The sequence below is a fragment of the Coffea arabica genome, chromosome 6c (assembly GCF_036785885.1).
Source record: "Coffea arabica cultivar ET-39 chromosome 6c, Coffea Arabica ET-39 HiFi, whole genome shotgun sequence".
NCBI classification, from domain to species: Eukaryota; Viridiplantae; Streptophyta; class Magnoliopsida; order Gentianales; family Rubiaceae; genus Coffea; species Coffea arabica.
The window spans coordinates 21,197,127-21,210,003 of NC_092320.1; the positions used below are offsets into that span (position 1 = coordinate 21,197,127).

Consider the following 12,877-nt stretch of genomic DNA (forward strand, 5'->3'; position numbering starts at 1 on the left):
GTTTGGTACTTTTAACATTGACGGAGGGTCAATGAGGTTGGATCAAGACTGTAAGCGTGGAAATGGGCTCTTGAGAGCCGTCCGTATCCTTTTACCGTTTTGTTTCATTCCTTAATTGTGTACTTTAATTGAAAGGACATGCTATATGCTCTTTGTTGCTTATGTGGTAGTAACTCACTGGGCCTAAACTCATTCCATTCCATTTGTTTTCCTTACAGGAAAATGATCACTTTTGGAAAGGTTGTACTAGCAAGTTGAGCTCATGTAAATGTATCTTTTGAATAGCTCTTTGAATGAAACCCTAATGTGTATTGGGTTCATTTTCTTTTGATTGGCAAACCAAACATGTATATTCATGATGAATGGTTTTTGTGGCATGCCATTTGGTTGTAAATGTTGAATTTCAATGTATGTATATGTTGGATTGATGTATGGTTGAACTCCGGATTCTGACGTGTCCGGCATTGTTCATCATCGACGCGTTTTTCATTTTTATTTTTATTTTGTGATTTTGACTTGTTTGCGCGCGTGGGTATGTTCCGGAACGTATTAGATCGACGTAAACTGACCCGTTAGTCCTGGCGAGAGTTGGGCAGGCAGTCCGCTAACCTCTTTGGTTCGCCTTAGGGGAAGGTGGGGCTGTCACACGGTACAAAAACTATTATACATAATACAATAACGGCTTATAAGTAAGTTTTTGATAATATACATATTGTTCATTTTAAATGCAACTTGCCTCTTTTTTTTTGGGAAAATGGTCAAATTCATCCCTCAACTTTTTACTAGGGCTGATTTATTCCGTAATTTTTATTTTTGGCCAATTTGATACATGAATATATGTTGTGGTTCTCATTAAGGACTTCTGCAGCGGTGCCACCGTGTAAAGCACTCGAACCTCTAATTGAATAGCTAAATAGGGGTATTTTGGGAACTTCAAGTATTGATGTTAATAAAACCAAGTAAATCAGAAAAAAAATCATTAGTTTTTAGGGTACTTTAATATTTGAAACTTTTTTGAGATATTTTTAAAACTTTTATTTTAATTTCTTTCCTTTTCCCCTACCTTACCTCTCCCCCATCCCTACCATCGTCACCACTTTCCTCTCCGCCACCACTACTACCCCCACCTATTCCCTCTTCTCTTTGTCTACTATTGTTCTCCTATCTCCTTGCTAATGCTGCATCTCTTGATCTGATTCCATCAAAGAAAAGTCCAAAAGATAAAAAGCCAAAGTTCCCAAATTAAAGGAAGAGAGAAAAGCTTTCCAAATCAGATCTTGCAAAAAAAATCCTAGATTCAAGGAAGAGAGAAAAGCTTTCCATTCGAGTTCACTTCATAGGATAGGATTTTTATTCCAAAACTAGATCTTGCAATTCAAATAATTAAAAAGGTGATTGCATAAGAACATTTTGAAAGACCCAAGTTCAATATTAGAAGTCTTTGGCTTTTCCCCTCAGTTCGTTAAACTCTTTCTCAATTTCAACGTAGTGGGATTTGTTGTTTATAGTATACTTCCAGTTATCTTTCTCATTGCTAGATTTCTTGAATGTCATCAAGATTTATCATTTTCTCGGGCAATTGTCCTTCAAAAGAAAATTTTACTACTACTGCACTTCGCTTCTCATGTCCCAAGAGAGAGGTGGGAGGCAGGCAATAGAGTTCGGTGATGGAGGAAGAAAATAATCCAAAAATACCAAAATACCCTTATTTATTTGGTCTATCATGAACTAAATCGACGTCCTATGGTGGTGCTGTCACGGAAGTTCTTAATTAGAGTCACAATATAAGTTCACGTATCAAATTGGTCAGAAATAAAAATTTGGGACTAAATCAACACTAGAAAAAAGTTTAGGGATAAATTTGGTCATTTTCCCTTTTTTTTACACCTATTAACTTGATAGAAGAAGTCCAATCAATTTTCTTGTAATTTTTTCTCGCTTATTTGTTATATCATATATAATCTAGTGCTCTTTTTCAACTTTACCTTTTCTTTTTTCAACCTTGCAAAAGACACGAAGAGAGAAAAGAAAATGGATAAGAAAGAAAAGATAAAGGACAAATACAGTAAAGAGAAAGAAAATGGATAAGCAAGAAAAGATAAAAGACAAATACAGTTAAGAGACAGAAAAGAATCTCCCAAAAAACAAAAGAAAAAGAAAAAAAGGAGAAGAAATATGAAAAAATAATACAAACCCTCGACAGTCCTTTTTCCCTCCTTCTCCCTCCTTTACCGTCTAACAAGACTAAAGAAACCAACAAAGAACGCCAATTCACCAACGGCCTTTGCCTCAGCACCATTCCACTGCTTGTTTTCTTGTGGCAAAAATCCCTCTTCCCACAATCCTCCCGGCGCCAAAGAAACCGCTACTTGACAAATCTTTATTAGTAGTATTATTAGGGAGATTTTTTGTTAGAATTCCACATTTATCCTGATAATATCAGGATTTTGGATTTTCCCCCCCAAAACCCCAGTACTATTTTTTTTTGTTATACTCTTCATCTCGTTGAGTCCTATAACTGCAAAATTATATAGTTTTCTTCAAAACCCACGATTTTCTTGTTTGGGTTTCATCTGGGCCGCCATTAAAATTTGGGATTTTTTCCAGTTGATTTTTGGTCTTTTTTTACCTTGGCTTGCTGAATAACAGACCTTTTTCGGGTCTTGCTTTGAAACCTGGTGTGTGTTTGCTGATTTCTCTCGTGGGGTTGGGTCTGATTCTGGATTTTTGGCGGGGCTTTGTTTTTACCGTGTAAAATATGATCCGGATGTGGACTTTTGTTGAGACCTAGAATCTTGTTGCTTGTGTTTTTAATTTGGAGTTTGGTTGATTTTGGAGCCATTTATTGGATGATTAGTGCAAATGGTGAATAATAATCAAGAAGATGGAGAGAGGAACCATTCAGCCCTGTCTAGAGGTGGGAATGGGGGAGGGGGTGGAGCCACCAGATCATGGGGCACCACAGTTTCTGGCCAGTCTGTCTCGACAAGTGGCAGTGTAGGATCCCCCTCTAGCAGGAGTGAGGCGGCAATGGCTACTCCGGCCAGTGAGGGCACTTTCCTTAAGTTAAACAACCTTGATATTCAAGGTGATGATGCTGGATCTCAGGGGACGGCTGGGTAACCCTTTTGACTCTCTGTTCTTATTAAAATTTATTGTTGTTTTTGAATGCTTAATTTTCTTAACTGGTTTGTGATGGTGTGGTAGCATCCCTTTGTTGACTTTGAGTTAGTGAAATTGGTGATGAACCATTGTGGAAATTGTTGATGAGCTTTTGGACTAAACAGCATAGTTGTTTTTCCAACAATTGTGCCCTGATATGCTTGTATTGTGGATTATGACTTTGAAAAAGTAGTTGTTCTTCTCTTCTAAATTAGAAGGGAAGAAAGAATCTGAGTAATGAATGGATGTTTTATACAGGCCACTGAATATGCTGGAAGTTTTAGGTGTTGGCTTGTTTTAGATAGTAAATAATATTCTGTTGCTTACTGTTTTGGCTGCAACTTTGTTAGTTTTGAATGCAACCATTGCTCATGCTCAGCTTATGAATCAGTAACAGGAAGAAGAAAAGAGGTCAACGTGCAGTTGGAGGGGATAAGACTGGTAGAGGGCTTCGACAGTTTAGCATGAAAGGTTTCTATCTCTTATGACCCTTTCTTTTGAATCTCACTATTTCATAGGATGCAGTCATTTTGTTTAGCTATAGATAGGCATATAGATCATACAAATGCTTATTCGTCATAGTTGTCAAATAATTTCAAAATTTGGCTCTTTGGAGATCTCTATTTCTGGCTTAGCTTTTTGAATTCGGGTCTAATTTTCACTAGTGTTTCTTCTGTCCCTTTTGTCTAGTTTGTGAGAAAGTAGAAAGCAAAGGGAGAACTACTTACAATGAGGTCAGTTGCCTTCTATTTTACAATGCTTTATAGCTTAATATTTCAGTCTGAGTTCATGCATTTTGGCAGTTTAGTTGATCATTATGTATCTTGCATGTGTATTGAGAACATTTATGGACATTAGCTGTCATTCTTTTGTTGTTACCATTTAGTCAGTGAATTTATGAAACTTATGATTTGTTTTGCAAATGTTTATGTTCTTTTACTTTGAATTGAGTTAAATGGTCATGCAGACTTGTCTTATTTTAGAACTGCATATTATCGATTTTGGTAAGGCTAGGAAATGTGGACCCACAATGAAGTTTAGTTCTTTCAGTCAAACAGGCTAGTATATTTTATTCAAAGTAGTCTTATTTCTGAATAAAAGCTAAAATTGTGATTAACAATTTTCATGAATTTGGGACCCAAATAAAAAGCTTTGGCAAATTCATTCATTGCTTCTGTAGATCTATTCTCTGACTTTAGGCTTATTTTTTACACTCTTGTTTCATGTTCTCTTTGTATCTTTTCATGCCTAGCCAAATGGCTTTATCTTTGAGAACGATATACTCGTAGGCTAGAAGTTATATTTCATAGCGCCAAGAGAGTTTTTAATGACAGATTATTGCTTTATTTTCTTTCAGTTGTTTGTGTTTCCTTCTATATTTGGTGTTAAATTGAATATTTGCCAAATCACAGGGAGTTTTTTGTTATTTTACCCAAACCTTTATGATTTGCAAAGAATGTTAATTGTTTGGAGCCACAGAAATAAGGGTCTTTACTGTCTTAAAGGAAAGGCTAAGAAGGTGTTGCTTTAGCTTTTGTTATCTGAGCAACTACAAAAGTACACACTTGAAAAAGTGGCTAAAGAAATTGAAATTCTAATTTCATTGTAAAAGATTTAAAAAGCAAAAGCTGTTTCTAGAGGCATTACTATTTTTTTTTTTTTGGCATTATGTCGTTCTGTATATGAGTCAAAATCAAACAATAACTCTATAAGTAGCTTGCAGCTTAATAAATTCTAGAATCATCCTGATTTTCTTCATCTGTAGAAGTTAAATAATAGAAATAGGACAGTTGAAATTGTATTCTTTTCTTTGATATGCAAAAGAATAACATCTCATGTGAGGTTGTGAATGAAATCTTAATCTTTCCTGTGGATATTTTAAACTTTTGAGATTGGTGGGATTTATTGTTTTTTGGGCTCTCAAACTAAGCTTAAGTTCTGCCTGTAGAATTATAAACCACGTTCGCTTGAAATGATTTGATTGGGCTCTTTTTTATAATTCTGCTATTTCAGCCTGAAATTGCTTGCCTAATATATATATATATATATATATATATATATATATATATATATATCTTTGCCCTCCAGGTTGCAGATGAACTAGTGGCTGAATTTGCAGATCCCAACAATACTATTTCATCTCCAGACCAGGTTTGTCTACTTTTTTCTGGTCCGTTTATTTTTTCAATTTTGGAAACTTTTATCTTTTATTACAGATGACAATTGGTTAAGGTTTCTAATGTGTTTTTTAACTTGGCTTCACATGTGTACAGCAACAATATGATGAAAAAAATATACGACGAAGAGTGTATGATGCTCTGAATGTCCTTATGGCAATGGATATAATTTCAAAAGATAAAAAGGAAATACAGTGGAAGGGTCTACCACGTACTAGTTTGAATGATATTGAAGAGCTAAAGGTTTGATTTTAATTGCATACTTTTCATTGTACTTGTTCTCAGTTGCTAGTTTTTGTTTACCTTTTTTTTCTGAGACCTTATATGGCAGGGAGATATTCTTTCTCTATACATGCTGATATAAACTAATCAAAAGGTTACAATTGCAGAATGAGCGACTTGGATTAAGGAACAGGATTGAGAAGAAAGCAGCCTATTTGGAAGAACTGGAGGAACAAGTACGAATTACCTGTCTGAGCATCATTTTTATCAGTTTCTTGGATTTTTCAAGCAGTTGTTTAGTATCATCTAATGGTGATTACCTTTTTGGATTCACTTGTGACTAATGTGTCTTTCTGCTTTTACTCTTTCACCTGTGAAGTACGTAGGTCTTCAGAATCTCATACAACGCAACGAACAATTGTATGGGTCAGGAAATGCTCCCAGTGGTGGTGTTGCTTTACCTTTTATACTGGTCCAGGTACACATACCTGACTATCACTTTACTGTTGATGAGGGTCTCACAAAAGGATTAGTCAATTGTGCATTTGGATGACCATCTCCCCCCCCCCCCGGGCCGTGGCCGTATCAGGAAAAGTTGCTAGTTAACTTGTTCCTTTTTAAATATTGAGTGTTTTAACTAGACTGAATGTCTAAACTTGCATTCAAGTATATAGTGCTCAAATACACTACTCATGTGTCTCCTAACGGTAGGTTTGGGTGCAAATTTGTTTGTTTTTCAAGTATAAGTTGCTTTTCCAATAAAGGTCAGTAATGGGAATTAGCTGCTTTAGATTATCTGACATTTGGTGTTTCATGTGAAGCCCAAAAGATGAGATACTAAAAGGTGTTCTTTTAGCATTTTCTGAACTTATTGGCAAAAGAAATATATGAACCTCCCCTCCTCCGCAGTTCTCCTGTAGTACAACTTTGTTGAAAAGGGCATCAAGGCACTGGCAAGCCTGTACTCATGGTCAGTGAATTAAAAAACCAAATTTCCGGAAAAGAAAAAGGAAAAACGGAACTATTCATCTTACTGTAAGTATGTAGGAGTCTTTGGTGGAGTTCTCTTAAAGATTATTGTTGATGAAGATATTCTCATCGCTATAGTTTTGAAATGGTTCAAGTTCTTTGACTCTTCCCAAAAGTAAATGCACAGAGGGTTATCGTCTAGAATTGCAGCTGCTTCATTACCTGTACAATCTCAGCTGAATTAAGAATTTCTTACTGGTTCTGATATTGCTGCTGTGTATCTCATTTCTCAGATGGTGAAAGTGAATTCCAAATGCTTCATGCAGTTGACAATCAAAAGAAGATTCCTTGCATCTCTATACTCTTTGATACACTCAATGGGAAATTGCATGAATCTCCCTTCTCTTTTTTCAAATTATCATCTTTAGGATGCTTTTCTGAGTAGCCTCCCTAAGCAGAAAATGCAACTTCTTTTGGTGCATAAGTTATACATATCTGCTTCTAAAGAAATTTATATACTTCTAGTGACATACTAGAAGGCATACTTCTAGTGGATGACATACTTCTAGTGGATGACTACCAACTTTTATAACAAAATAGACAGAAGGCAACTTTAATGTTGCTTCAACCTTTGTAGCTTCCATCTTTTCATTGGACTCGTAAAGGTTATAGAAATATCTAATTAATTTACATTCTCTGGTCTGTAACTATTTAAGACTGGTTGCCACACCAACCAGTAATGTTAATGCTCACAAAATTAATCTACATAACTCATATTCCTTGCACTCCTAAATGAAGATAAGTGTCTTTTAGAGCTTTATCACGACTTGATGTCCTTGCAAAATGTAATTCTGCCATTCTCAAAGCAAGTGCTATTTCTCAAACCACCAAGCTTTTCTGATGCCATTGCATTATAGCTACATAAGAACTCAAACCTCATCTGCCTATCTGCTTAACCTCCACAAGTGCTTGCTGCTATTTAATTTTTCTCCGAAACTCAGTTTCTTGAAAACTTTCCCTAAAGACTTCCATTGAAGTGCTATCTTAAACTACTTTAAACTCTTCACACCCAGCATCAGTAGTTGTTGATATCAGATCCCATTTGCCTAAGTGCCTTTTTCAATGATCTACCCCTCTAGGGAGTTGCTTTTAGTTTTCAATTAGTTCCAATGGGACTTCAATGAAGAGCAAACAAGTGTGTAAGAAGTTTAGCTTTCATTAGTATAATGTTCTTCTTTTGGTAGGAGTAACTGTAATTTTAGTCCTTCATGATAGTCAAGGTGCTAGTCTTGTCCTATAGTTTCTGCCAAATCTCCTACCTCTTTCTTCATGCTTTCCCCTAAACTGAGCTCCCGGCACTCAAATTCTTTATCGTAAGTTTCTTGCAAAAGTAAACACCTTATTCTTGCTAACAATTGCAAGAGACCTAACATAGTTTGAAGATATAGCAGAATGGACTTGCTTTCACCTATCTTCTGTTAAAATTGCAAAAAAATACATGCCTTTATTAAATAAAAGGCGGATGATTTCCAACTTGTAGTTGAGCACTGCTGCCTGTCTCTGCTTTCTGAATCATCCTGTCTAAAGTAAAGAGCAAGGAAGAGAGTGTTTACTGTCTCGATACCATATGAAAAGCCATTTGTTAAGATAGAGAATTTTTGGGAGGACACCAAAAACACTATCATTTCACCAAGTTGGTATGAAAGCCCATCTTTTGACCGAGTCAAGAAGGATGCCCCAGCTTTCATGGTAATAAGCCTGCTTTTTTTCTTGTGATTTCTTTTTTAGCGTCACTCTTCCAAGGACCAACCTCCCTCCCTTCCTGATCCTTGTGTCAACATCCATTTGTAAATTTTAAGACTTGCTTTCATTCAAAAGTGCACGATGACTTTGTGATTTTAATCTGGAGAATTATCTGTCTCAAAGCTAACAGGTTGACAATAGTATTTTGAAATGACTGCATCAGGTTGATGGACCTATGCCGCATGTTTCTTTGTGTTGCATTAATGGCCTATTTTGGAGATGGGCAAAGATGGCAGTAAGGCACTTGGCAAACATCTCATGGTAGTTAAAGTACCTATTTAGGTCCATAACGTCTTCCTTTTCCACCTAAATAGCATTTCTGCCAGAAGATCATTGTGTCACCACCTTGAGGCGCTTTACCATCATTACAGAGTTCAAGGGCTTTAATCACTTGATCTCCTTTAAAAGTTCTAACTAAACAATTAATACTCTGAGCCACGAGGATGAATGGCCTTACCTGTATTCAAACTTCATCATAATTACCCTCTTTTCTGTCCTCTATAGGCTGCAACTGGTGAGATGTTTTTCAGGGTAGAGCACAACAAATGACACGATAGTAGCTCTGACAGATTTACATAAAGATAAAATTGTGGTTGGTTGGTCTGGAGTGTTCAAGCTGAGGATGGCGATAGTCTGGAAGAGAAGTCCTTGAGATCTGAGAAGTATTGTGGCACAAGCTTATGTTTGCTTTTCAGTTAGTTTTAACTAAATTTTAAAAATTTTGAGAGTTTCCAGATAAATAATGAATGTGATCAACTGATGCCAGTGGTTAATCAACGAATTTTATCATGTTATCCCAAATCATACACTAAGCAATGGAAGGTATATCAAGGCTTCGAAAAGAGCTAGTCCTCCACTGAAATCTCCTGCTTGTTTGAAAGGTTTAATGTGATTACCTCAGTGCATTTTAGTGTGCGCAATGAATCCCTCTGGACAATTGCAAATGTTGATTAGAGCTTGTAGTAATGATTCCTATTGGACGGCTACGAATGTTTATTAGAGTTCATAGATTCAGGACACTTACAACTCCTCTATGTTTTTATTTGACAAAACTTCTAACATTGCCGTGGTTTTCTTCTCTTTGTGAAATTTTAGACTCGTCCTCATGCCACGGTTGAGGTGGAAATATCAGAAGATATGCAGCTGGTGCATTTTGATTTCAATAGGTAAGCATATTTATGACAATTTTAGGTTATGAAAGTGTGAGTAAAGCATGTATGAGGCCTTCATAAATTACTCATGCATGAGAGATTTGCTGGTTATAAATGCTGTTTGTGATGTAAATATGCATACATGCTAAATACAATACTGCAACGGTTCTGATAGGCAATCCAGTACCTTCTGAAGTTCATAATCGCTTTATTTTGTCTGATATATTAATTGCAGCACTCCTTTTGAGCTACATGATGATAATTATGTTCTCAAAGCAATGAAATTTTGTGAGAGGCCACAGAGTGACAATGTGCCACAAAATGTTTCTGCTGATGGAGGTGAAAGTTCCATGGCCAATGTGTTCCAGCCTCAAGTCCATCAACCTTCTATACCAAGCATACCAGCTAGGCCTCCCACCTCTCCTCCCCTTCCTGGAATACTCAAGGCGCGTGTCAAACATGAGCATTAGTTGGCACTTTCAGCACTGCCATGTCTCTTCACATTTGTATATTGTGTAGCATATTTAGGCAGAACCGGGTGGGCTTTTTGTGTCCTACATAACCTCCTACTGTTTTGGCTCCACAAAATGAAGAGAAGTAGCAAACTGTTGTTTCTTATTATAATTAACTGTTCAAGGTTGTAGCTGTGGAATCAGGCATAGGCATTTGTAATTGTTTCGTGGTACTTTATAGTTTATTTGGCATCTAGCCTAATAGGAAATCAAATCAATGCTGGATCGTTTATAGTTTATTTTTTTGAGGTGCAGAAGAATTATTGAATCAACTTTTGAAGTTTGGCCGTCCATCCTGCTGCCAATTTTTTTTTTTCAAAATACTCCATTATCTTGTAGTTTTAACTGTGCCATACTGCATTAATTTCAAATTGAATCACTTGTCTTCTGGCAATTATCCAGAGCTCAAAGGCTTCATCAACTCCATTATCAGGAAATGTTTGATTGATCATCTGCTAATCGTTGAGTCATCAAGTTATCTTGTCAAAGTAGTTAACCTTTTTCTTTTAATTTCACACTTAAAGAGAGGATAGGGCAAATCATTGTGTAGGCCTGTTTGATCATCACTTGAGAATCCCTGGTGATTAATCATTTAAAGGAAGCGATAAAAGTAGTAACTGTCAAGCAATTCTTGTTTGTCACTGTCCTTTCAAAAGAAGCTTCATAATTAACTTTCTAGCCTCTCTCTCTCCCTCTCTCTCTCTCCATTGACACGATAATTGTTGTATTATTATTACTCCTATTTTTACTCCACGTTTAAGAGCAAGGAATAGATTCAAAAGAATCAATACAGAACTAAAAAGAATTGAACTGTTATCAGATTAAACGGGTGTTTTGTGCACCTTTTAGCTAAATTTTTCAAAAAACATTGATTGAAAACACAAGTCGGAGATTTGATCTTTCAATCTACACAAGAACCAAAGAGGCAGGGGGAGGGCCAGAGTGACTCTGGCCTGAGTGGTTCGGCATCCCTATGTCTCACTGACCCACAAAGTTATCTTGTTATTTTTCATTGCTGTCATACAGGCCAATCAGGTATGAGGCACGTTTTTCATGTTGTGCATTGGAGCTAGTAGTTTAAAAATCAGAAATATGCACAATTACAGACTCAGTCAGTTTTACAGAGATGAAGAGAAGACAAAAACAGCATAAAAGCCAAAATCAAAAGTTTTATATATCTATGCTCATTTGGCACCTAGCACTGCTACTGGGAAGCATGAATTGGGTAGAACTTTCTGTTCCCTTTGGGCTGAGGATCGCCTAGGTAAGCAATTTGGGATTGTTTAGTTTTTGGCAATACCACATTGGTAAATTTCTTCTTGTTGATATTGTAACAAATTCTTTGCCTCACCATTTTCTGTCCTCCATAACCTCTCTTGTCGTTGCCTCCGTCTATTTCGACACAGGTGGCCTGCCCTCTCTTAATTTCTTGGTCCCAAAACAGAGTATTCCGTGCAAAAATGGACCAATTCTAGGAGAAGTATCACTATCTGTTATGGTCCATTTGCCATGCCTAGTAGTACGAGTTCCCCAGACTGTTTCACTGCTTTAGGAAACTCAGTGCTGTTAAAGGTAATGGCGTGGAGCTTAAATGCAGCATTTATTAGGCGTACGATTACAGCCTGATGATGTCCCGTGTATAACAGGATGCTTTGATTTGTTCCTGTGTGTTTTATCCTATACCGCTCACTTCCACTTATCCAAACCGACATGCTTTAAATTGGTTCAAGGGTAGCACCGAAGCTGCTGTTTGCTGCACATTTTGGCAACCACAGTGGCCCTTAAAGTTGCCTTTGTGGGGTGAGAAGTGGGGGGTGCAATCCTTATCTCCGGTTAATCGTCGCTTATACGCGGCTTCTTCAAATCCAATGGGCGTTAAAGGGCACTAGTCTGATTCAGAAGTGGTTGGTTTAGTTTGGTTCAATTTTCAACGACCTAGTTGAGTCGATCCGCTTTCCGATGTTATAGAGGTAGGAGTAGGTGTAAATTATTGACGTTTGATTAAAAAAATTGATAAACACGGAGAGTGAAAATTATTAAATTATTTTGCGAAATAGTACGGTTGTGAGATGTATTACTATTAAGTACAGGAAGGAGAGCGAAAATATGAGAACAAAGAGACGTGCCCTTTTTTTCATCCTATCTAGTGAGTAGTGACACTTTAGTCGCATAGTTGTGTTTGTATATTCAAATATATATACATATATTTTTGGATAAAACACCTTGTTGATTTTGGTCAAAGTTTGTAGAGCATTTACATTCTTACCATTGTTTTTCATTCTAAAATTAAGTGAGAATATAACTACAAAATTGAAGCCTTTGAACTCCATTATTGACCACAACTGTTCATTTCTAACTTCTGAAAAGGAACACAAGTTCCATGAATTCTGCGGACTTAAAAAACTTATCAAGCTACGGTATTGACACATTAGTTTCCAGTCCTTCTGCAGTGATGGTGTTTAAGTCAATTGATGAAGAGATTACATGTCCCATTTGAAAAATTGTTCTTGAACAAAACCTTAAATTTTCAAACATTATTGAGCCAGGTGATATTGGTGCCAGCTCAATTTAAAATGCTTCCACACAACAGTGGTAATCAAATTAGCCTGAATCACCTCATTGAGGTAGAAGAGGAACTCACACACAGAAGTTCTTGCCAACGGATGGTAATTTCAATTATCGCCCATGGAATTCATGGATCCACTTGATTTAGCAGCCAGCTTGGGATTAGAAACTTCCTCCCTTGTACATAGTTGTAGTTTTCGGAATTCAAGTTGCTAATTTTGGCGTGTTTCTATAGGTCATGTTAATTGTTTAAATATTTTCAACTTTACGCCTTGAAATTCGAAAAATATGAATTGGCAGGCTGCATCTCATACTT

At 36.6% G+C, this 12,877-nt stretch overlaps 1 protein-coding gene and 1 long non-coding RNA gene across 10 annotated transcripts; both read left to right on the forward strand.

The window, feature by feature from the left end:
• The first annotated feature begins 2,142 nt into the window (after nucleotides 1–2,142).
• Nucleotides 2,143–10,287, forward strand: LOC113693676 (transcription factor-like protein DPB). Of its 9 annotated transcripts, none has more exons than XR_011815978.1 (11): nucleotides 2,143–3,119; nucleotides 3,554–3,633; nucleotides 3,853–3,896; nucleotides 5,251–5,313; nucleotides 5,436–5,582; nucleotides 5,729–5,797; nucleotides 5,941–6,039; nucleotides 6,824–8,279; nucleotides 8,497–8,594; nucleotides 8,838–9,499; nucleotides 9,720–9,806. XR_011815978.1 is itself a non-coding variant. In XM_027212273.2 (9 exons), exons 1-9 carry the CDS (start codon nucleotides 2,863–2,865, stop codon nucleotides 9,952–9,954), a joined length of 1,059 nt encoding a protein of 352 aa, XP_027068074.1. In that variant the 5' UTR covers nucleotides 2,144–2,862; the 3' UTR covers nucleotides 9,955–10,287. The 9 variants fall into 9 exon arrangements, 2 of the variants coding, with proteins under 2 accessions (XP_027068074.1, XP_027068073.1); XR_011815980.1 differs by having other exon boundaries at nucleotides 9,429–9,499; XR_011815977.1 differs by having other exon boundaries at nucleotides 6,824–8,995; nucleotides 9,429–9,499.
• Nucleotides 10,288–11,123: 836 nt separating this feature from the next.
• Nucleotides 11,124–12,215, forward strand: LOC140008011 (uncharacterized). The gene is made up of 2 exons (XR_011815427.1): nucleotides 11,124–11,260; nucleotides 11,403–12,215. It is a non-coding gene; the product is annotated as an uncharacterized lncRNA (long non-coding RNA).
• Nucleotides 12,216–12,877: the final 662 nt, after the last annotated feature.

Excerpts from the sequence above, each read along its gene's own strand:
- LOC113693676 (XM_027212272.2), top strand. The coding sequence starts at position 2,863 with ATGGTGAATAATAATCAAGAAGATGGAGAGAGGAACCATTCAGCCCTG. Across the intron at positions 3,897-5,250 it reads GGAGAACTACTTACAATGAG|GTTGCAGATGAACTAGTGGC; the intron begins GTCAGTTGCCTT and ends TTTGCCCTCCAG. Across the intron at positions 5,314-5,435 it reads CTATTTCATCTCCAGACCAG|CAACAATATGATGAAAAAAA; the intron begins GTTTGTCTACTT and ends ACATGTGTACAG.